The sequence below is a fragment of the Zingiber officinale genome, chromosome 8A (assembly GCF_018446385.1).
Source record: "Zingiber officinale cultivar Zhangliang chromosome 8A, Zo_v1.1, whole genome shotgun sequence".
In the NCBI taxonomy this organism is placed as follows: domain Eukaryota; kingdom Viridiplantae; phylum Streptophyta; class Magnoliopsida; order Zingiberales; family Zingiberaceae; genus Zingiber; species Zingiber officinale.
In genome coordinates, this window is record NC_056000.1 from 137,814,941 (window position 1) to 137,841,307 (window position 26,367).

A 26,367-nucleotide genomic window follows, 5' to 3' on the forward strand; every position below is an offset into this window, starting at 1 on the left:
ATTTATTATAAAATCTTAGCTTAATATAAACCTATTCAACCCTATGCTCTATTAGAGATTTGGTCAGCAAATCAACTAAATGATTATTAGAACTAACTGAAAAGGTGGTAATCCCATGAAATCAACTCTCTCTCTCTCTCTCTCTCTCTCTCTCTAAAGAAGTGGTAATTGATCTCTGTATATTTATCCTGTCATAAAAAAATGGGATTCAAGTCTATATGTATAGCAGTTTAATTGTCACAATAAAGATTCAATGGTTCTATAAGCATGCATCCAACCTCAACCATCAAATGCTTAGGCCAAATGAGCTTAATGTAATTAGAGTCATAGCCCTATATTCACACTTAACTTTGCCACCACGATTTTCTTCCTACCCCATGAGGAATAAGCTTACCTCCTAATAATGTAGATTATATATAGGGGAACCTGTTCAATCATAGTATCCCACCGATCTGGAGTCTGGATATGACCTCCATCATAAAAGAAGATATTTTTACCTGAAGCACCCTCAGGAAACATAGGATCCTCATAATCGTTATCCAACAATCATGACACAAAGCCTATAAAAAGTGGTTGATCACATTAAACAAACAAGATAATCCCGTCATTATGACATAATTCAGTTTTTCTAGCCTTGAATATTTCTTTGGATTAGTTTGTCGGCTCACCTGTTATAGTAGGATCTATGGAAATATGTATAAGTTTAGTCACTAGCACATGAGCCTACTTGAGGTATCCAGTATGTAAGAGATAAAAATACACTCTTCAAGTACGAAACTTTTATTCCAATAAAGTATTGAGGTTAACCAAGTCCTTATTCTGAAACTATTGAGGCAGAACATAACTGAACTATAATTCTCCTATTCAGCAGCACTATAGAAGAGTAGATGAATTTATCAAAATAAGCTCTTGGATATTATTTTAATTCATACAGAAACTTCTTCACTTTACGCACCAAACAAATCTTCATTTGAGCAACAAATTTCAAGGGGTGCTCCATATAGAATTCCTCTGAAAGAGTATTATCAAGGAAGGTATTTTTAATGTCAAGATGATAAAAGAGGCACTAAAAAATTGCAACTAGAGAAAGAAAAAGGTGTACTTTAAGGAACTTGCCACTAGATAGAAGATATGAAGGTAGCTAACACCATAAACTAAAGTATAACCATTGACCACCATGTAAGCTTTAAGTCAATCATAGTAGCATTTAGTGAACACATAGCTAAGAAAATTTATTTGCAACCCACGATGGACTTTTCTAAAAGAAAAGGAATTAGTTATCAAACACATAGGTAAGAAAATTTATTTGCAACCCACGATGGACTTTCTAAAAGAAAAGGAATTAGTTATCAAGTGTCATTAGAATATAGAGCATCTATCTTGTCAATCATAACTTTACATCACCCTAATTCTGAGAGAGACTCTGAAGTATTTTTAGCAACTGATAAAGAAGAGACAGAGGTAGAGAATATTTGGGTGAGAATAAAGACAACATAAAGGTAGAGGTAGAGTTTTTAGGCGACAAAGATAAAATGACAAATTGAAGTAAAAACATTTCCAAGTATATTTATGAAAGCAATAAAAAATGTCCAACTCAGATAGGAGATTCAGGACAGTGAATGGAAATTGGAAATCAAGTCTTGGGTAAGTGCTGGAATCTGCACAATGAATTGTCAACTATATACTCGAGAAGGTGCCTTAAGTGGTGGGGTTAGAGTAGTAGAGGGTGGGGGGAGGTCCACCAATGTGGTTAGCAATAGAGTAGCAACAGGAAGAGCTTCCTAGATGGTTTAGAAGGAAAAAACAAGGTGCAGTAGAAAACAAATCACACATCACAAGAGATAAAGACACAATATATCTCATGAGAGTAATAATGGTAATGTTTTAGAGACAATAATAACTAAGAAAAATACACTTGATGAACAGTGAAAATAGTTTATAATGACCAGAAGATAGTGAACAAAGGAAGTGCATCCAAAAAGCCATGGTGTAAGAGAATATACATAAAGCAATTTGACTGAGAAGAGTGGGATACCTTTATTGAGTCATAGTGTTTAGCATTGTAGGTGCGAATTTTTTGGAGTCTACTCCTTTATTAACTACACTATATATTTATGAGTTTGTAGCAGTCTGTTTTACCATCTTACCCTTACAAATTAATTAGCACTACAGCCTCAGCTACTGCAAGGCCTACAACAAAAGGCCAAGATCTTCTGGGTTAAATCTCAAATTGGTTGTAAGTGGGTGTTTATTGAGGAGATTTACCTTATAAAAAGGTAGATCCGCTAGTGCTACTAGGCCTAAGATTGCTTCAACTTGACTTTTACTCACCTTTGTAGCAACGCTCCAATGGTCATTTTATCAACTGAACATCAAGAATGTCTTTATCATTGTAAGCTTACAAATTAAGTATACAAAGAGCAACCTCCTGAACTTGTTAGAGGGAGTTTAGTATTATGTGTAAACTAAAAAAATCTTTTTATAAATTGAAGCGATCTCCTATAACACATTTTTATAAAGTTAGCTTGAAACAATCTCCTAGGAATATAAATTAAACTTTCTCAATTTAGGATGATCAAAAGTGCACAACATTATAAGTGTTTTGTTAGGAATAAACTTGACAACATACCTTATAAACACTTTCAAAATAAAGGCCGAATAATCTAAAGTATTTCCTAGGCGCAACAATCAGGTAGAGGCATTCATATCAACAAAAATATGTGTTTCATATGCTTAGGAAGCAAGAATCCTAAAAGTAAACAGCTAAGTATATTAATATTCATGGATCCAAATCTCAAATTGATTCTAAAAAAAAAAAGTTATTATCTAATCTAAAAAAGTATATGAGAACGATTGAAAAATTAAACAACCTTACTATCCAGTGTTTAAAATTTCGTTCCATGCCAGGTGAAAAGACGAAACTTACCATCTTCCCACACATTGAAACTGGCACCGGCGCTCCGTAGGTTCCGAAGCCCACGGCCGGCCTTAGAGCCATCGCGCAAGCTCTGCGACAATGGAGGAGGCATCGTGCAGTCCCGCGGACACAACAGACTCGTCGCGCAAGCCCTGTGGCCGCGACGGAATCATCGCACGAGCACCGCTGTCGCAACGGACTCGTCGCGCGAACACCTTGGTAGACTCGTCACGCGAGCACCGTGGCGGACTCGTCGCGTGATAGGAACCCGGGGGCCTATCACGTGAAAAAATCGAAAGAGAAAGGGAAAAGGGGATAGGGTGATCGCTTCGAGGGGATCAACCTCCAATAATCAAACGAAATTGATTGATTAAAAGGGAAATTACTTATTTTCCAAAGTTACATAACGTCTCTTTAAATAGAGACCTAAACTACCTTTTCAAAAAGAAAAGGTCTAAAAGAAAAATAAAATAAAACTACCTTTTCAAAAGAAAAGGTGTAAAATAAAAATACATTTTCATGAGAAAATATCAGATTAAAACTTATCTAAAATAAAAAGGAAAAAGTCTAAAACTTATTTTAAAAAGGAAATAAAGTTAATGGATTTATTTGAAAAGATCCATTAAAGGATCTTATCATTCCACCGCCCTTCAAACCAACCTTGTCCTCAAGGTTGTTTATCAATAAACTCTGGAAATTTTTCTTGAATGGTATCATATAATTCCCATGTTGCATCATCGATAGATAAATTGTCCCATTGAATTAATAGCTCAACCGTTGCTTGATTGTTCTTCTTCACAAGTCTCCTTTCTAAAATAGCATAAGGTTGAAATTTAACTTCACCATCTGAATTCACTTCAGGAAGATGTTGTTGAGGAGTAAATTTATCGCCTAGTTTCTTCTTTAAACAAGACACGTGAAATACAGGGTGTATTTTAGAATCTTGTGGAAGCTCCAAGCGATAAGCAACAGGTCCAATACGTTCCATCACTTTATAAGGGCCATAAAATTTCGGTGACAACTTCATAGAGTTTGAACTACGAATTGAAACTTGTTTGTATGGTTGTAGTTTTAGAAAAACCCAATCTCCTATTGCAAATTCTCTTTCCGAACGATGCATGTCGGCCAATTGCTTCATTCTTGCTTGTGCATCGCATAAGTTGTTTTTCAAAAGTTGCAATATTTGGTCCCTTGTGCGTAGATTTTGGTCGACTTGATGCACATTTGTTGATCCACGTGTGTATGAGCTAACTGAGGGTGGTATACATCCATAAACGGCCTCAAATGGGGTAATCTTAGTAGCTGAGTGGTAGGTCGTATTGTACCACCATTCTGCCCATGGAAGCCAACGAACCCACTCCTTGGGTCTATCACCAGTTAAGCAACATAAATAATTCTCTAAACATCGATTAACAACCTTTGTTTGTCCATCAGACTGTGGGTGGTAGGATGTGCTAAAATTAAGTTTAGTACCTTGCAATTGGAATAATTCTCTCCAAAATTTACTTGTGAAAACCGGATCTCTATCAGTGACAATAGATCTTGGTAGACCATGTAGTTTGATTATATGGTCAACAAATGCTTGAGCAACACGGGCAGCAGTATAAGGATGCGATAATGTACAAAAATGGGCATACTTTGTCAGACGATCAACGACCACCATGATAGTACTTTGTCCTTGTGAAGTGGGTAACCCATCTATGAAATCCATGGAAATGTCTGTCCAAATTTGTTCAGGTATAGGAAGGGGTTGAAGAAGACCTGGTCTTGCTACATTTTCTCCTTTGTTTCTTTGACATATATCACATTCAGCAACAAAGTTTTTGGTATCCTTCTTCATTCCCTTCCAATAGAAAGCTCTTGAAATCCGTTTATACGTGCGTAGGAAGCCAGAATGCCCTGCAGTGAACAATGAAATTCCTCCGGTATTACTTCCTTTTCAGCTGAGTTTGCTGGAAGGAAGATTCTATTTTTATATAGTAAAATTTCTCCATCCCAAGAATAGTGGGGTTCTGGCGATGAATTTTGTAATATGTTTTGGATGAGAGCCTGTGCCGCTGAATTTTCCTTTTGCTCTTTTTTTATGTTCTCCAAGTTTTTGCAAGTTACTAAGGATATAGCAGTGAACTCTATTTGGTTAGGAAGGCGAGATAAAGCATCAGCTACTGTATTTTCAGTTCCCTTCTTGTAAACGATTTCATAATCATATCCTAAAAGTCTCTTGATCCATTTTTGTTGATCTATATTTGAGATACATTGATCCAAGATGAACTTAAGACTCTTATGATCAGTTCGTATTTGAAAGTGTCGGCCAAGAAGATAGGGTCTCCATTTTGTAACGGCATGTATGATAGCCAACATTTCCTTGTCATAAATTGACATCTGTTGATGTAGAGGAGATAGTGCCTTGCTAGTAAAAGCTAATGGTTGTCCTTCTTGCATAAGTACTGCTCCGATTCCAACTCCAGATGCATCGGCTTCAATGACAAATTGCTTATTGAAATTAGGTAGTGCAAGAACTGGTGTTGTCGTCATAGCCTCCTTTAAATTTTGAAATGCGTTTTCTGCTTCAGGACCCCATCTAAATGCATCTTTCTTTAACAAAGCCGTTAGTAGAGCGCTAATCTTTCCATAATTTTTTACAAATTGACGATAATAACCTGTGAGACCCAGAAAACCACGTAATGCCTTGATATTCTTTGGGTTGGGCCACTCCTTCATAACTAGCACCTTTGAGGGATCAGTAGCTACTCCTTTTTTACTTACAATATGACCAAGGTATTCCACCTTAGTTGTCCCAAAGCTGCACTTAGATCTTTTCACAAAAAGAGAATGCTCACGTAAAAGAGTGAGTACTTTATAAAGGTGATGCAAATGATCTTCGAATGATGAACTATAAACAAGGATATCATCAAAGAAAATCAAAACAAACTTGCGGAGATAAGGCCTGAAAATATCGTTCATCAAACTTTGGAATGTAGAAGGTGCATTAGTTAAACCGAAAGGCATGACCAAAAATTCATAATGACCATCATGAGTCCGAAAGGCTGTTTTTGGAATGTCCGGCTGATAGATCCTTATCTGATGGAAGCCTGAGCGAAGATCCAATTTTGAGAAGAATGAGGAACCTCCTAATTCATCAAGTAATTCATCAATGATGGGGATGGGATACTTATCTTTCACCGTAATTTTATTGAGTGCCCGATAATCTACACACATTCGCCAACTTCCGTCTTTCTTTCGCACAAGCAGTACTGGAGATGAATATGGGCTTACACTTGGGCGAACAATACCAGCTTGAAGCATCTCTTGTACAATCTTCTCAATTACCTCCTTCTGTATGTAAGGGTAGCGATAAGGTCTAACATTTGCTGGTGCACTCCCCGGTATTAGAGGTATACGATGATCATGTGAACGTGATGGAGGAAGTCCCTTTGGCTCAGCAAATATCATAGAAAATTTAGAAAGAAGTGTCTCTAATTCTGGAGGGGTATATGAGGTACCTTTATGATCCTTTTTGATGGAGAGTTGCATAAGAAAAATGGAGCAATCTTTCTTTAATAGCCGCTCTGCCTGATAACTACTGATTGATGTGATAGTATCTTGTCTCTTGCCTCTGATGCAAACTTCTTTTCCTTGATCTTGGAAGCGCATTGTTAGTTGAGAGAAATTCCATATTATGTCTCCTAATGTTCTCAACCATTGTGCTCCAAGTACAACATCGCATCCATCCAGGGGTAGAAGAAAAAGATCTGTGATTAATTCATAATTTGGTAAGATAATTTTAATACCTTCGCATTTTCCTGGACTTGTAAGTGATCTTCCATCCGCCACCTTAACATCAAATGTAGATGCTCGCTCTATTTTTTGTTTAAGCCTTCTTGCTAAGGTTGAGTCTAGAAAATTGTTGGTGCTTCCTGAATCATAAGTTGTTTCGCTTGTTTTTAATCCCTTTTTGATTGTATGCTTCAGCTGGCATCTTGATATTGCCATAGAGTCATCTTGTACTTCGTTGATATTATCTTGTGTTTCACCTTCATAGAAATCATCTTCTTCCTCAGAGTTCTCTATTGGTTCAATCATCAGTATCCTCTTTTGCTTGCATTGATGACCACGGTGCCACTTTTCATCGCAATGCCAACATAATCCCTTTGCCATCCTTTCCTTGATCTCTTCTTTTGTCAATCTACGAGGTGTTGAATAATGTGATGGGTTTTCACGAATTACCTTGTTATTTCTTCTTCCTTCCTCATTGATCTTCTCTTCTTGTAGTCGTGCAAAGGATAAGGTAGCCTTCATGGTGCGGGGTTGATTCATTTTTACTTCTCGTCGTATATCAAGGCGAAGTCCTTCAATAAAAGTGCCCAGTAGTTGCTTTTCTGACCAATCACGAGTTCGATTAGAGAGTCGCTCGAATCGCCCTTGGTACTCTAGTAAGGTTGAAGTCTGTCGAATTTTGGCCAATTCTCCATCAACATTCTCATAACCGGAGGGACCAAATCGATTAATGAGTTCTTCCTTGAATTCCTCCCATTTTGGAGGCCCATGGCATGCTTCAAGCCAGTCATACCATTGGATGGCATCGCCTTCAAGATTTATAGATGCTAGATCTACCTTTGCATTGTCCGACGTGCCGTGGAAGCGAAAATATTTTTCAGCCCTTGAAATCCATCCAATCGGATCGTTGTTCTCCCAGCGAGGAAATTCCACCTTCATACGTAGATGGTTGTGCTCTCGATCTTCATTTGAGTTTGCTCCTTAGTCATAATGTTGTTGTCGAGATTGTTGATTTATTCCCTTTTTGATTAGTATGCTTGAGCTGGAATCTGCTTCTAAACGATCCTTCAATTCTTGCACTATTGTGACCAACGATGCCATAGTTTTTTCGAGTTTATCCATCCTTGTCTCGTGCTTAGCTTCAAATTCCAGAGCCCATTTGGCGTCAGGATGAGATCCTCTGGTCGTCATGACAGAGTGAATTTTCTTTTCTTGAAGTCGGGTTAAGACCATGCGCTTGTTGAAGTTGCTGCGAGATACTATAGGACGAAGATGAAATGAACTCGCTCTGATACCAAGTTGATAGGAACCCGGGGGCCTATCACGTGAAAAAATCGAAAGAGAAAGGGAAAAGGGGATAGGGTGATCGCTTCGAGGGGATCGGCCTCCAATAATCAAACGAAATTGATTAATTAAAAGGGAAATTACTTATCTTCCAAAGTTACATAACGTCTCTTTAAATAGAGACCTAAACTACCTTTTCAAAAAGAAAAGGTCTAAAAGAAAAATAAAATAAAACTACCTTTTCAAAAGAAAAGGTGTAAAATAAAAATACATTTTCATGAGAAAATGTCAGATTAAAACTTATCTAAAATAAAAAAGAAAAAGTCTAAAACTTATTTTAAAAAGGAAATAAAGTTAATGGATTTATTTGAAAAGATCCATTAAAGGATCTTATCATCGCGCGAGCACCTTGGTAGACTCGTCACGCGAGCACCGTGGCAGACTCGTCACGCGAGCACCGGGGAGAACTCGTCGCGCGACCATCGGGGCGAACTCGTCGCACGACCACTGGGATGGACTCATCGCACGAGCACCGCGGCAGACTTATCGACGAGCACCATGGTAGACTCGTCGCACGAGCACCGTAGTGGACTCATCACGCAAGCACCGTGGCGGACTCGTCGCGCGAGCACCATAGCAATGGTGGACTCATCTCGAGCCCTACGACGTCAGCAAGACGAAAAAAATAGGAAGGCGACGACACAATCGCGACAATCGCGAGATTCACAGAGGAAAAGTTAGGATTTATTAAATGTTTTAATTAAAATCATGATATTATATATATAATATCTAATTTTTAATTAATTATTATAACTATATTATATATTAATTAATAATTGATTAAATAAACTGTTAATTAATTAATATAATTATAATATATAATTTTATTAAAAATATAAAAATTAAAGTAAAAAATAGATAATTTATATAATATATAGTTATATAATTTTAAAAATAAACTTTAAATTATTTTTTTTTAAAGGGAGCCCGGTGCATGAAGCTTCTGCCATGAGGGGTCCCGGAGAAGAATCCATTATATGCAACATTACCCTGCTTCGTCGCTCGAACCTGTGACCTTTTGGTCACAAAGCAACAATTTTACCGTTGCACTAAGGCTCCCCTTCAAAACGTTAAATTATTTTTATAAATTAAAAATAGATTAAAATTTTATAAAAATATTTAAAATAATTTTAAAATTTTATAAAAATATTTAAAATAATTTTAAAATTTTATAAATGATTCTAAAAAACTATTTGTTAATTTTTTTAATAAATATATAATTTTTTTAAAATAAATTTGATTTTAGAATTTAATATATATATAATTTGGAATATTTATAAACTATAATTATATAATGATATATTATATAAATTAATTAATAAATAATTTATATAATTATTAAATATAAGTTATGATCTTTATGCTAATTTATATAATTATTATAGATAATAATTTTTTTATCTTATAAGCAAGATTTGGAACCATGAATATTAACATATTTAGCTCTCTACTTTTTAGATTCTTGGTTCCTAATCAAAACACATTTTTATTGATATGAATGTCTGATATTTACGTCTAGAAAATACTTTAAATTACCTATTCTTTATTTCAGAAGTTTTGAGAAAGATATACTGTTAAGTTACATAAAATTAATACAACAACCAAGTCATATATATATATATATATATATTGAAACCCTATCAGCACGACACGATACGATACCGAAATCGTATCATTCTGGTCTAGGACTAAAACCTCGGCACGGGTCAAGATTTTAAACCTTATTATTATCACCAGACCACATATCTCATTTTATATGATCGTGATCAATCAAAATCCTTAGAATCAATGTCATGACCATTAGGAGATAGCTTTAAGAATTATGCAATGCATAAAAACGCTAAAAAAAAAGAGTTATATTATGGCCGTCTTCGAATTATAGGATATATAGATATTGTCTAGGCATGTTCTCACATAAGCAATTCATATCAAATTATTGTGTCCTTCAAGGAACAATTTGATATCTTGGAAGAGCAAGAAGAAAACTATAGTGACTAAGTTTAGCACAAATACACAAAAAAAAAAAAAGCTATGACTAATGAGATATGTAAGCTAATTTAGCTTAAATGAATGATGACTAAGTTGTAATGTACTCCTACTAAGCTGTTGAAGTTATATTGTGATAATCAAGCTCTCATGCAATTGCCCTTGTTCATGCAGCTATAAAAAAGATTCCATGTGGGGGAAGATGGTTGATTAGGATTTGTGCTCTAATAGCATGAACCTAAGATTAGGTTTGATTGTCCTGGCAGTCCCATCTGTTTATATATATTACTATGTTATGGGGACTAACACAAAGATCCTAAGTATAACGATATCTAATGAACAATTTTGGATAATGTTCTCTTGTTGCTCTCTCCTGCTATTTAACTACCTCGCTGTGTTTTGATTTGCAACATATAAAGTTGATTGCTTGAAAGAAACATCAAATTACTTCTGCAATTTATCTTCAATTGATAGATTGATTGATTTACTATAAGACTGAGTGATTAGGCAACGAAGCTAGGCATGAAGATCTCATTCACTTAAGAATACAACAAATAAGTGAAGAGATAAATTGAACTTGCATTTTAGGGTTCTTTTTTGTCAGTACAAGTTTCTGAATTTACTCGTATGATGAAAACTGAGGCAACAAGGTCAAAAAGTGTGCATACAATATATTATTAAAAATTCTGGCATTCTACATGAACTAATGAGAACATTGAGATTCAAACTAGAAGATTTGCTTTATTAACACAGGACAGTGGAAGAAACCAGCACCTGTTGGTGTTATAATTTGCTTTTCTTTAAATGGAAGATGACCTAGACCATGCTCAACAACCTATCATAACGACAAAATATGCAAAGAAAATTAAGTTATCACTAAGAACATCACTACCATTGGATAATAGTTTAATTACCAAGCGAATCAGTCGATCTGAATAAAATATGAAATCATGTGTTGTTGTTTTCGCATCTCGTATGAGTGTATGCATTCCACGGATCTGCAAAATGATTGTCTAGCTGTTTATAGAAGGGCTTTATTTGAAAATCAGACATTTTGAAATCCTAGAAAGTGAGCTTCAGTTTGATGAACAACTGCCTAAAAGAAACAGTGTTTTCATAATCATTACCTGGAAAGTTGACTGGATCACAGAAAGATTTGGATATATTTTACAGAGATTATGCTGACCAAGTTTTGTATGGATATGTTGCACAATCAAGTCAATCGCGACATGATTGTCTCCACCACGGGGAATGATGATGTCAGTATATTTCTTTGTTGGGAGTATGAAGTCATCAAAAGCTGGTTTGACAAATTTTGAGTACTGCATTAACAAATTGTGAAGAATAGCAACAATTGTTAATATATGACCAATCAAAGGAATATATATATATATATATATAGCCATATAGGAACTAGGCTTCTAATCTGACACTAACATGCAATAGCAATGTCAAACATGAACAACTCATGACAACTGAGTTATATTAATCTAGTAACAGGAAAGTGATAAACCTTATTCTCCTGAGAGAGAAAAAGCAGGGATGACATATTCAATGGGAGTGAAGAGCATAATCAGGTAATGTTCAAACCTTATTGTATGTTTACAGTTGAAAAATAAAATTGGAAAGAGAAGCTTTGTAGTGGAACTTGGCTCTCTAACTGATTTTGTAAATTTAACAGTTAATAGCTATATATGGGCATTAGAGTTAATAATTTAGTCCCCATATTGGCTATTTTTCATACTAGAGTTAATAATTTAATCCATTGGGAATCAGTCTAGGTGGTATTTACTATATATATGAGTCTCATCATTTTCTTTAAATAAGATAATATGATTATACCTCATCCATGATACCAAAGCAGTTAAAACTCTAGCTAGCGTTTTATTCTTATATAATCCCCAAGATGAAACTATGGATTTAATGTAACGTGATTAGTCTCCCTCTCCCACCATTCTCATCTCCTTTTCTGCTTAGCCTTCCTCTTCGAGAACCTTTGTTAGTGCCTCCAAAACTCTTGTGGTGCTCTAGAGGCTGAGACAAGGGAGGCCCATGGGAGAAAACTGGTCTCATGTATTGAGAACTCACAAGAGAGACCAACAAATTGCATGCAAAGGAAATCGAGTAGAGTGGCTTGCAAGAGGATGCAAAGAGCAGAAGAGCAATGGTCAGCCTATAAAGAGAATATGTAATTTATATCATTAGGCAATGGAGCAGGCAACATATTCACCTCATTCAATGTGGTGGATAGTAGAGCTCCACTGCTCTATCAGCCATCTCCATGTAGAACATACTACATGGAAGGCGACAATGCAATATCCTTCACCGGTGTTGGCAATCAAGCTTGTGTAGGTTGGTGCCTGTAGCAAACGTGTAAGGACTATTCAGCACTCACTAGATGGCTACTTAAGAGAGCAAGTGAAAGGCATGCGACAATCATGAGCGAGCAGTTTCTCATGTTGCAACTAAGACATCCCTACTAAGAGTGTAGGCAGCGGACACTGGGAACAAGTCAAAAGGAGAGAGAATGGAAGATGCGGGGAGGTTACCTCTTGGAAAATCTTAATCCTAGAAAGGGAGTGATCCTATCCGAAAGCGGTGAAGGTGATTGGCTGGGAACGTGGTTCTACTGTTGACCAATTGAAAACTCTGTGTTGTCTGCGTAACACAAAGAGCGTTAGTACCGATCTAGGAAATAGTCCCCGGCGTTGGCCCTCCAACGCTCAAGTCAGTAATTGAGTTATGAGGAGAAAATAGTGGAAGAAAACTATAGCAACGAGTGTGTAAAATTATAGAGCATCGCAAACCTCTGCCTGTAGATAGAGACCCCTTTTTATAGTGTCACTGTTGTGTCTATGCACATATTCGAAAGCATTACTAAGAAAGGACATGCCATAAAGTGATGATGACACCTTTCCTTAAAATATCCTTCGTGGCACAAACTTCCAAAAAAGAATACGGAGTCGTTGGCCTTGGGCCCCACTATGGGCCGACCAGCTGCCACTTAGGGGAACTGCCAACTCGGCCTTAGACGTCAATGACTCGGTCTTCACTCGGCTTCTTCCTTGGTTATAAAGGAACAACATGTCCGACCGGCCCACAACCCCGATCGGCTGAGGCAGTCAGTCGAGTTACTTAACAAAGGAGGTTTGTTTGCCTGTCCCGGGTTGGAACACGAAGAGCAGCTGAGCCAATATGGTCTGACCCTCCCCCGAGACCCGCATTTGCTAGAGCTTTGTGCATTGAGCTGGCCTATTTTGTGTAACAAATTAAATATCAATTTAATATATCCTTCAACTTGAGGGAGAGTAGGGGTGTTATACATTGTAAGAATTTAGAGAACCCTAAGGTGTGAACTTGTCCGTTTAGAGAGAGAAGCTCTCCCTTCTCTCTAGAGGGAAGGCAAGAACAAGAGAGGCTCTTGGCTAGGCATCGACTTGAAATGTGCTACAGGAAAGTCACATGCTCACCGTGGGAAGTTGGCAAGGTTGCATGGTGGCGGACTGCTCACCCTGCAGCGTTCCAGGTAAACACAATTCACACATGTTCTGAGGAGGACAACTATTGCGAACATCGTTTAAAATCTTGTTCTGCGTCGGGCGGAATGGGCAAAACTTACCGTTCCGCCCGCGCATCGAAACCAACACTAGACTAGTGATGATTTCATCGCGCCATCACATGCATGCGACATGAGGAATCTTGCACACGACGGCAACGATAGGAGGAATTGCGCGCTCGTCGTCTTGCGACAGAAGGCGTGTCGCGATTCCATCGTGACCGGTGCTGCCGGAGGAATCGCAGGACTCCTCCAACATCGCTAGAGGAGTCGGGACGCCTTGGCGATCCCGGAGGAGTCGTAGAGCTCCTCTAGCGTCGCCGAAGGAGTCACGGGATGTCTCCGACGGCGCCGGAGGTGTGCTGCGACTCTCTGAAGCCGCCACATGAAGATCGTGATGTCCAAAGACGTTATTATTAAAAATTAAATATTTCAATATAATTAATTAAAACATTTCCTAACTTAAGTATAATATCTCGAAGAGACTTTTATAAAGTCTAATTAAATTATGCCAATAAAATATAAATATATTTAAAATTTAAAAAATAAATTTTATTAATTAATATTCTGAAAATTAATTTTACTAATTTAAATTTTATTTAAAAATTCAAAAAAAAGTCTATTTTTTTTAAAAAAAATATATTTTTTTTAAAAAAAGTCTAATAAATCAGATTAATATTCTGATATTTTTTAAATTTTTTTTCTGTTTTACTATTTAATTAATATTCTGATTTTTTTATCATTTTAAATATATATTATTTAAAATAATAATTAATTAATTTATATAATTATTATACATAATGTAGCATTTTTAAATTAATTTACATATTTATTATAGATAATTTTTTTTTTAATCTTAGAATCAATTTAAAATTTAAATCTATGAATATTAAGATATTTAGCTTTTTTACTTTTAGAATTCTTGCTTCTTGAACATATGAAACATATATTTTTATCTTAGAATGTCTATCTGCCTAGGAAATATTATATGTCCTTTATTTAAGAAATTTTGATAAATGCGTGTCAAGTTTATGATTCCTAATAAAGCACTTATAATCTTGTGCACCTCTGATCATTCTAAATTGAGATAGTTAAATTATTATTATTATAATATTTTTTTCAAGTTTAAATAAAAAAATATCAAAATTGTATCGGCATGATACGATACATGCCAATACGATACCGAAACCATATCGTTCCGGTTTGGGATCGAAACTTCAGCACAGGTCAAGATTTTAAACCTTGATTGCGAACATCACACTTGTTCAACAAGTAGCACTACTAGGGTTGATCTCTACTCTGAAGTGCTTCCCCGAATCCAACGGACAGTGTTCGGCTACGGCTTGGTTCCTTGAGCAAGTAGTAGTTGTGCAGGCTCATGTGGAAAGGGCTGCTAGGAAAGACGAGTCACCTCAGCCATTCTCCCTTAGTTGGCTTTGCGTTTGAGGAGTTGACCAATACCATCAGTCCACGTCACCTCACTTACCAGGTGTGTTCCACATTGATTTGAACTTTAATATATATCACCTCTTCAAAAAGCATGTGATCCACATGTCACACACTCATTATATTAACACCTCCCTTTTATTAACACACGCTCACATTCATTTTAACATTATCTGTGGGTCCCACTATTCACTCATTAATTATGGGTCCCATTCACCCACACTGATGCACGCATGGGCCAGAATGATTTTTTTTTTTTTGAATTTTGCTCATTAATTGCGTTCAAAGAATTGAATGTTGGCGTATGTGCGGATGTTATAACACCCACCCACATTGGTTGTAACACCATTTGGGTGTTATAACACCCACACATTAATACCAATATGGGTGCTCTTAGGCGGAAGTTTTTCGACTTGTGCGGGCTGCTATGAATTCAAAATTTGACTTACACTATGGATTGTGTTATTGGATTTGGCTACCACTAACCTCGACATCTTTACCGGCCTGTTTCTTACCTCATGTAAATATGTCAAAGCGGCAACATGCTCACCAATCAGAAAAGAGGGATGGAAGCAGACAGGCGCAAGCTGAGTGACCAGCAGAGTCCAGTGGTGGAAGTTGGCGACCCAAACAAACAGGACTTCCAAGTGCATAGCAAAATCAACCCTCCAATCCAGAGCAACAAGACCAAGCTACTGCCGCAGATGATCAATCCATGGAGGCGCAACTAGAGGGAGATGGAGGAAGACGAAAATGGACTGCTTTGTTCTCTGCCAACAGGCTATTCTCATAGGATAACACCTTCAAATTTATCCTACCGAATACTGACCATGTTGCATTTGTAGAGGGAGATGTGGACTCGATCGCAGACGCAATAAGGCAATAAGTGCTTGCTTGATTGGGCAGTTTTTTGGGCAATTCCTTGGATGGCTAGCAATCAACATGATGGCCAACCATTGGAAGGTGTGATATGACATGGGACTATGTGTCTTGTATTCAAATTCCAAAGCCCCGCCAATTGTGATCATGTCCTAAGAGGAGGGCCTTGTGTTGCATTGGCTGTCCGTTGTATTTGAAACCACTACCCACAGGGTTTTTCTTTCGACAAGAGGAACTTCAACGATTCCCTGGATGCAAATCTCTAATCTGCCTTTGGAGTGCTGGACTATCAAAGCATTGAGTAAATTAGCCTCGAAGGTTGGTTGGCCTCTATACACAGACCAGCTGACACAGCAGCATTGATGCATCAGCTTTGTACGAGTCATCGTGGAGGTTGACATCACTAAGGAACTGCCGAGTTTCATCCCTGCTGCACTCCCAGATGGAACAGAGGTAGACCTCCCACTCCACTTTGAATCACACTTTAAATTCTGTACAAGTTGTCGGCATATGGGACACTACCTTCCGCAATGTGAAGCTACTGCTAGCCCCCAAAACCAGCCAGTGGATTCACAGAAACAACCAGAGGGATGTTGGCAGCAACCATGTGTAATGCCTACAATTCCAGCAATTGCTCAATTACCAGATTGCTCACAACAACATAGCGACTCCCTACCCGAGGTTGCTCGATTGGACCCTAGCACAACTTCAGTGATTGAAACAGAACAGCAGAAATGTCAGGCAGTGGTCTCTAATGCCAATCTTCAGCATTGCGCTCTCACAACAGCAGTTACAGCTCATGGCAATACAGTGACTGAACAATCAGCAACTCCTTCTGCATTTGCAGAAGCAGAACAGCCAGCAATTGCCGAGACTCCGCAAACAGTAGCTGCAGCTAATGCAGAAAACGTTCAGCAGGTGAATGGTCAAAGCAATGAGGCTCACGAATAGGGAGGCAGAGGCATGGAAAGTATACACCAGCAAGAAAGGCAAGGAAAAATCTAAATCCAAATCCAGTGTAGTCCTCACAGAACAAACAGCGCAGCAAGAAATCACTGATACTGCAGCTCATCCTACAGAAGGTGGCACAGCTCCATCTACTCAAGCAGAACCTGGACTGCTACAACCTGCCGACCACCCTGCACTGCCTATCCAGATTCTTGCCTCACCTGCACCAGAATGGACTCAACGAGCTTATCCTACAGCAAATCATGGCAAAGGCAAAGGCAAAGGCCAATCAATAGAGACAGTTCCAGCTTCGACAAGGGGTGGACATCAGAAGGATTCAGTTGTTACAGTGCAGGAAAAACTGCTCGGTTGGTTGAAGTCGAGGTTAATGCCAAGGGGAAGAAGAAACTCAACAACACTGGATGGCCTAGGTCGTCTCCGGGGTATGAAGGTTGGCTCGTGGAATATCCGAGGCCTTAACAGGGGCCTCAAACAGAAAGGGGTTGAGAACTTCTTTCTGAGGCACAAGTTAGGTGTTTTGGGTGTTTTAGAGATGAAACTTTTGATGAAGGATATCAGAATTTAAAGTCTTAACGTTTTCAACAATTTCAAGTGGAACAACAAATCAATCTAGGAGTTAGTATTCGGATTCTCTTGAAATGGGATGACCAAAAGGTTGATTTAGTGGTGACAGAATGGAACGAACAGTATGCTCATTGTTCGGTGACTTGTAAAGTGTCACACAAACAGTTTGCATTACCTTTGTGTATGGTAAGCTATCTCTGGTTAGTAGGAAACCATTGTGGGATGGATTGTTGCACCTTGCTACAGATATGGTGAGACCATGGTTAGTTCTTGGCGATTTCAACTTTTTTTTGTCGGCCAAAGATAAGCACGGAGGGCTTCCGGTCACACAATATTGTATATCCAATTTTCAGCGCTTTGTGGCTTCTGCTGGTTTGGAAGACTTGACGTACATTGGCTGCTGCTACACTTGGACAAATGGTCATATATGCAGCAAACTTGATCGAGCGCTTGTCAATAAAACTTGGCTAGAGGCTGATCTACGAAGTTATGCAGAGTTTACTCCTCCAGGCTGCTTCTCTGACCACTCATACTGTATAATATTGGTATTAGATGGTGGCAACCGTATCTCACGGCCTTTCAAATTTTTCAACATGTGGGTCCAGCATGCAACATTTACGACACTCATCGAAAGCAAATGGACGGCTTATATGCAGCAAATTCCACAAGGTACAGCGCAGTTCAAGCTTAGGCAGGCTCTCCAGATGTTGAAATCAGATCTGAAGCTACTGAACCACAAACATCACCAGAACATTTCTGAACGCGCTGCTGCTGCCCGCTGCCGCTTGGAAGAAGCCCAGGCCACTGGACTGCATGATGGACAGATCCCTACCGAATATAAGTCTCTTCAATATGTTGTTGCCAGTTAAATGTTGTTGAACACAGCTTAATTTTGCAGCGAGCAAAAGTAGGCTACTTCAAACAAGTCGACAGAAATTCTTCCTCCTTTCATGCACTTGTCAATAGGAACAACCGGCGGAATGAAATCACAGCTGTAGAAAGGTCTGATGGGAATCTAACCACATCATTTGAGGAGGTAGTACAGACCTTCATCATGCATTTTCATGATCGGTTGAGCACCACTTCAAACCGAACTGCACTACCATAGCAGATCACCCAGTTTGGCCAGCTGCTCTCCTCTGAACAGCATGCCTAGCTCGTCCATTTGCCATTCCCTGGTGAAATCAAGCGCCATTGTTTGACATTGGTGATCTAGAGGCACCCGGTTCACATGGTTATGGGGCAAAGTTCTTCAAACATGCTTGGGATGTAGTTGGAACAAGATTTCATTGCTGCAGTCATGGAATTATTTCGCAATGGTCAGATACTTCGGCAATGAAATCACACATTCATAGTTCTTCTCCCTAAATCTGCTCATGCTAGAACAGTGGCCGACTATAGGCCTATTTCCTGTTGTACCATTTTTTATAAAGTTTTATCTAAATTGTTGGCTTGATGGATTTCTGGTATTCTTGATCTTATTCTTCACCAATCGCAGGCAGCTTTCATGCAGTTAGACTCATCACGGACAATATTTATTTGTTCAGAAAATATGACAAAAAGTGCATTTCTCCGAGATGTATTATGAAGATCAATCTTCAAAAAGTTTTGACTCGGTGCACTAGCCTTTGCTTCATGACGCACTCATTGGGCTAAATTTTCCGGAATAGTTTATCACTTGGATTATGAAGTGTGTGACTAGTACCTCTTTCTCATTGGCTATAAATGGAGGGTCTTTTGGTCTTTTTCGAGGAGCCTAAGGACTACAATAGGAGGATCTTCTATCCCCATACCTGTTTGGGATCTACATTGAGATCTTTGGGAGGCAATTGCAGCAGAGCACGATGTTGCCTGACTTCAACTTCCACCCACAATGCGAGCACTTGAGGCATGACTCATTTAACTTATGCAGATGATCTCCTTTTCAATTGGATGGATACAACACATTGATCACATGTTTACAGGACTTTGGTTCTACTTCTAGACTTTAAGTTAATCGCCTGTGGTCCAATATTTACCTTGCTGGAGTTGATGACACGACACAGAGTAGGCTTCTATCCATCAGGCACTGCCTTTTAGATACCTCGAGATTACACTAGCTGCACAACGCCTATGGATATCTGATTATAGCCCGTTGATTGATTCTCTGGCTAAGGAGGACATTGTCTAATGTAGGCAAGGCGCAGCTTATCACTTCAGTACTTCAAGGCGTCGAGTGCATCTGACTTTCTATTATACCGCTACTTCAAGGTATCATCGATCATATCTACGGCATCTGTCGATCTTTCATGTGGATGTCCAAGCACCCTTTAATCTCTTGGGCAAATATGTGTAGACCAAAAGACAAGGTCAGCATGGGATTTAGAGACTTATGGGTGTGGAACCTAGCCCTACTAGCTAAGGTTCTATAAAGGATTCAGGAGAAGGAGGATGCGTCATGGATCAAATGGGTACATCATACCTACTTGAGTCACATTGATTTGTGGTGTTGGCAAGCAGCTCATTCAAATTCCCGACTAATCAAGCCTTTACTACACAGAAGGGATTTCATCCCTGAGGTTAGTGGGTCACCTGAGGCAATTAGACAAAGACTAGCAAAGTGGTCTTCATAGAATGACCAAGTTGTACGGGCTTATTATTTCTTCCGAGGTCCTAGTCTCAAGGTGCCATGGGCCCGGACAGTGTGGAAGTCTTACGTTCTGAGTCATGCAGTCACTTTCTGAATGTTGGCACAACGGAGGCTCCCCACTAGAAATCGACAGGTAATAGGAGGATCGATAATGCACGTTTTGCGGAGTGCTAGAGACACCGAAGCATCTATTCTTTCATAGCCCCCCGATTGTAGACCTATGGCGAAGGATTCGAAACAGGTTGCATATACATCCAGAGATGTCCACCTATCGGAGGATGATCCATATCTTTAAGCAATATTACAGAGGGAGCAGGATGGTGACAAAGGCTCATCATTTAGCTTTGTCATCACTGATACATTATGTGTGGATGACCCGAAATCGTAGTTTATTAGATGTAGAAAGGATATTCATGAGCGTGCAAATACATGTATACATGTCTTTAAGTATCTATTCAGACCTGATACTACATCAAACATGAATAGACCTAAAACCTCATTTTGTACATTTTGGATCCATAATATACCACTTTTACTTATCCAAGAAAACAAAGGGAGTGAAATACATTGTACTAGAACTAATAGTTTGTTTAAAGGTGTTAATGTCACAGACTTATTACCCATATATGAGTGTTATTTTTCTTCTCTTTTATCAAGAGCATATAATTTTATTTCTCTAAATTAATCTTTCAAACATCTGAATGTGGTACAGTTCTTAACTTTGAATGCTTAGCAAAAATAGAAAGTCCAACCTGATCGAGTACTGTCTTGAGATCTCTACCTTTCTCAGCAGTATCACGCCTTATCCTCCTTGCCAACCGCACATCAGCATCTGCACGAAAGATATTTCACATGACTAAGAACCGTCTGGTCATAGAGAAGAGTCTATTTGAAATGATGTTGTGACAGAAAATGCAGTGCATATAATCTTCTTAGAGGAGAGAAAATAACCTGTATCAACAAAGATCTTCATATTCATCATTTCACGAACACGTGAATCATGGAATACTAAAATCCCTTCCAGAATTATTACGTCTGAAGGATTTACCTGCAAAAAAATTATTTCACAGAATGTTTCAACTAGAGTAACTTTTTGCATGAAACACAAAGGAAAACAAACTGTCATTCTATGGAACAATTTGTGGTTTTTAACACTTTCTAATGTAGCAGATATGGATACAAGAAAAATATTTAATTGTCAGACTGGTTAAATTAAGAAGATATGAAAATATCTTTTACTGTTATTAAGAAGCAGAAGAATTGACATTTCAAATTAAAGCCTACAGGCCCTTCACAGAATTTTCTCAGTTACAATCAAGAGAAGTAACTTGTTTTTCTAAGTAATCAAGGTTCTATTGTCTAGCTCCGAGAGATTTATAACTTGACATGTAGAGAAATCATAAAGCCAAATGTGTTCTTTCCAACCACAAGTATGTGTTATTGTTGAAAAAAATTCAAACTTTATCATGCTCGTAGTATGATTGATATACCTTTCTTGGTGGCAATTTTCTCTTATGAGTTATAAAATCATAGTTTGGGACATCAACTGCAAGCCCATGCCTCAACTTCTCCATACAGGAAATCAAGTGTTCAGTGTCAAATGCATCTATATCAACAAAAGGGACTACATAAGGATAACTTGAGAATCTCATTATAAAGATCCATTTCACTCATAAAGAGAAAATATTCAAGGACGAAAACAACCATGTTATATCCTACCACATTTATGTGTGTGTCACCTTCTGAAAAGACTGTATTAATAGATTATCATTAGTCATTCAAAGTGTGGGTATTCAAAAATTCCTTTTTGGACACCACATTTTTGGAAGAGTATATTTTTAAAATTAGAAAGATAAATTATATGAGGCTTCGAGTTTGGGTACCATGTCTCCCCTCCAGTTGCAAAATCACAAAACAGCCCCTATTTAATCCCATGTGACAAATATAATGAACTGATAATAAAAAAATAAATTAATTTTAACAAAAAAACCAGGTTTTATCTTAGGAAATTTAAATTATATTTGAATTTGGAAAATATTTACATATTAGTATGCCTGATTTTAGTTAACATATATGTCCAAAGGTCAAATATGGAATTGAAGGGTGATTGCGGAAACATCACTCATTAATCAGGAATGTTTTGAATGAGTGACGTGTAATTTGAGATAGTTCACAATGGAACAATGATAAATCCACATGCACTAAGCTAAGCTAGTAAAAGTCTGACACATGTTCATGTAATGCACAGCTGATAGTTAAAACTGTTACAAAGAGAAGATGACTCACCAATAGGGGTTCAGCACATGGCAATTGCCCACTACACTAGCATTTAGGCCTATAAAAGGCAAGTCAAGGCAACCTAGAGGGGGAGGACTGGTTTATGGAGGAAGAACTACAGTTTTTAACAGAGCACAAGGTGACAAGATTCTCACCACCTTGGATATTTCTGACGCCACCTCTACTACCCTGACAAAGCTTAATCCACATCAACCCATTCAGCTCCAAAAACCATTCAACACTACTTCATAGCAAAACCAACTTAATACCAGTAGCTAAAATCACTCCTAACCCATTCACCTCGGTCAAACTAGTCATCTTTTAAACCATCTCAACCCATCCAAACAAAACTCGAGCAGTTCAGCTAATTCCACCAGGCAGACAACATAATTCAAACAAATTCCAAGTAGTTCTTAGACAAATTAAACTAGCAACTCATTCCTCTTAATGTGACCTCCTCCAGAGAATTTTGCAAACCCAGATTCAGGCTAGCTAGAAAAGCTCCCAGATTTTCTTATCATTACATTTTCAACAATTAAAGATCAATACTGTCTATGGAAGGTGCTAGCCTGGAGGCAAAAGGTAAATAGGAGGAGGTGTAGGATCCATGGTTCCCTTGACATTTCAATGAGAAAGATGTCTGAAGTACCAACAAGATAAGGGAATCAGAACCTAGGTTTTCTCTATTACCATTGAGAAATTGTTCAATTCAAGAACCACATGCTTGGACGTTCCAGCAAATTCAGTGGTGTTGAATAAGAAGGCTTAGGAGATCAAGGACTCACGGATTAAGCCTATTGCTAGAAGCACAAACAAATAAGCTTGATATTAAATATTCATACTTAGCAATGACACTTCCGAAACAAAACAACTTTTAGAATCACCATTTTCTATCCATAGATCATGACTTGGAATAACAGGAGTTTCCACAAGTTTGTATCCAGGTAGATCAACTTCTTGCAAGAAGTTTCATATTTTCTTTGAGATAAAAATATTCCTAAAGAGTTACAGACAATTCTACTCAAAGCATAAACTTCAAAATCTTTAATATCAACTTTGATTTCTAAATTTTTGTAATCCCTTACATATCACTTGATGATAAAAGAATGTCATCAACATAAAATACTAAAATCAGGTGATCCATAGGACAAAAAATTGAATGATCTATTTCAAAGTTTGAAATGTCATTTTAAATCGAGGCTTTTATGTCTTACTAGAATGAGATGTGTCAGTAGTGTCAATGTTAAGCAAGAACCCTAATCCGAGAAGGAGAATAAGATATATGAGGAAAACAAGGTAGAGAGTGTTGGAATGTATACTAAAAGCCTAGCTTTTTGTATAAACATTTATTTAGAAATAAGAATCACATTGGTCAAATGTCTACATTTATATGCTAAGTGTAGTTGTTCAATTAATTTATATTGTAGATAACATGGTGTGTGGTGTCATACACAGAAGATCGTGTTATCGGTTCCTTATAAATTATAAATAGTAGTTCACAACCAAAATGAAATTGGACAAACCATTGGAGTGGTTGTAATGTAATTAGGTAGTAATTTATCTTGACTAATAAATTACACTAGTACACTATGAGTGTATTGAGTAGGACCATTTGAGGTAGTATCTTTTATACTGACTATATAAAAGAACAATACCTCTGTTATTATAAGTGTACTCTTAATCATGATATAATAACAAGCACGTATACTTAAAATTTATTTCTTTGATTTATCAAAGGGTGCGATTTAGGTCGTTAAATCAATAGGCCCGATAAGTTGGGAAATAATATTATTTATATGGTATGTTGTTGATTATAGAAGGAAACCGTGTCCTAGTAATCTAGGTTGATGATGCCCCCTTGAGGAGCTCATAAGGATTGTCATGTAAACCCTGCAGGTGGATCTAGTCCGACATGACAATAAAGTTGAGTGGTACTACTCTTGGAGCTAGATATTAATTAAGCGAGTTGTCAATAACTCATTTAATTAGTGAGCATTCAATATCTTAAACACAGGGAGACTAACACACTCATGATAAGAAGGAGCCCATATAGTAATATGGGATTGGTGCGGTAGTACAATAATAACTCTTTAGTGGAATGAGATATTATTGATGAACTCGAGTTGGGTGTTCGGGGCGAACACGGGAAGCTCAAGTTCATCGGGAGACCAAAATCAATTCCTCCTCGCGGTCCCTATCGTAGCCTCTTATTTATAAAGTCTTATACCCACCTAAACCCAACTCCTTACCCACCTTAAGGTGGTCGGCCAAGCCTAGCTTGGAGCCCAAGCTAGGGCCGGCCAAACCAAGGCTAGATGGGTCAAGTGGTGGTTGGCCCTAGCTTGGAACCCAAGCTTAGGTGGCCGACCATAATAAAATTAAAAGGGGATTTTAATTTTAAAATCTTTCCTTATGTGAAAGCCATGATTTTAAAAGAGAGTTTTAAATTAAATCTTTCCTTTTATAGTTTCTACAAAGGATTAAGAGAAAGGTTTGATATCTTTCCTTATTTGTAGTTAAAAGGAAGATTTTAATTTTGGAGAAAACTTTCCTTTTTGTAATCATCCACATGTTTTAATAGAGAGATTTTAATTTATAAAAGTTTCCTTTTATAACCAACCATGAAGGGAATTTTTAAAAATTTCCGAAAACAAATTAGGAAGTTTTAATTTTGTGTTTAAAACTTTCCTTGTTTGGAGGTCTTGTAGGGGTCGGTCATTAAAAGAATAAAAGAAAATTTTAATTAAATTTTCCTTTTTGTTCATTGGCAAGAAAAAATAAGGAAGTTTTAATTATGTTTAAAACTTTCCTTATTTGCCAAGACCAAGGAATATAAAAGAGAGGGTAGAGGTGCCTCACCTCATAACAACACATCTATTATTCCTCTCTTCTCTTCCTTAGTGGTGGCCGACCCTCATCCCTCTTCTTCCTCCTATTCTTCTTCCTTGGTGGCTGGCGGTTCTTCATCTCTAGGAGTTGTTGGTGGTCGGATCTTGCTAGAGGAAGAAGGAGAGATAGGAGGCTTTGTTTCTTAGCGTCCCTTGGAGCTTGGTTGGTGGCCGAAGTTCTTCATCTCAAGGAGGTTGTTAGTGGCCAAAACTTGCAAGGAGAAGAAGGAAGCTTGGGTGGATTCTCGTCTCGGTAGATCGTCGCCCACACGACGTCCGAGATAAGAAGAGGAATACGACAGAAGATCGTGAGGTTTATAAACTATAAAAGGTATAACTAGTTATTAGTTTCCGCATCATAACTAGTTGATTTTGAAATACCAAACACAAGAGATTAACGTTTCTAGGTTTCAGATTTATGATTCGAATTTGTGTTTCTTTTGTTTTTTCGATCTTGTGATTCGATTGTTCTTATTGGTTAAACCTAGGGTTACTATAAGGAGATTAAATATTGAATTTAGTTGAAAGGCTCTGCGTAGGAAGTGGTGGATGCTCCCATAACCAAGAAGGCCTAGTGCCTCGCCATATTTAACCTGGAAGTCGATCTCTGAAATAAGTATTTAATCAAATTTGTAACATAGGTGGATTTGGATTAAAAATGTTAAGTATCGTTTGCGATCCAAGTCTAAACCATTAAGAATAGATAAATTGAATTAAGAATCAATAATGTTAAGTTCTGTTTGCGTTTCCAAATTTAATTTCTAAAGAACACAATAGGTTGTTAGGAATGGTTCGGGACTTATACAAAAATTTTATACAGGGGAACCAGTACGATATTCTGAATAGCAACCAACAGAGAGGAGGAGAATGAGATGGAGGAGAACATGCATACCTCACCAAGCATCAAGAAAAAGTTGTAAAGCTTTGGCATCATCAGGAAACTGAGCAAGATCATCTCAAGAAGGCTTCAAAGCCTCATTATCGTAGCAAAGACAAAACGAACAAAAGAGGATGTCACTAACCTCATTGTGCATCAAGAGGCCTCATAAAGCCTTGCCATTGTTGGAGTAGGACGTCATGTACCTCAGGGCACATTGGGAAGGAGTTGTGAAGCTTCAACAAAGCCTTGGGAAGA

At 37.7% G+C, this 26,367-nt stretch overlaps 1 protein-coding gene across 1 annotated transcript in view; it reads right to left on the reverse strand.

Moving 5' to 3' along the window:
- LOC122010395 (uridine kinase-like protein 3) overlaps positions 1-26,367 on the reverse strand; it is a 58,981-nt gene that overhangs the window by 11,180 nt on the left and 21,434 nt on the right. Inside the window, exons 5-10 of the mRNA XM_042566913.1 lie at positions 21,558-21,673; positions 21,019-21,115; positions 20,820-20,899; positions 11,152-11,346; positions 10,939-11,022; positions 10,799-10,859 (exon numbers count right to left, since the gene is read on the reverse strand). Of these exons, the coding sequence (XP_042422847.1) occupies positions 10,799-10,859; positions 10,939-11,022; positions 11,152-11,346; positions 20,820-20,899; positions 21,019-21,115; positions 21,558-21,673 (633 nt within the window). The remainder of the gene's footprint in view (positions 1-10,798; positions 10,860-10,938; positions 11,023-11,151; positions 11,347-20,819; positions 20,900-21,018; positions 21,116-21,557; positions 21,674-26,367) is intronic.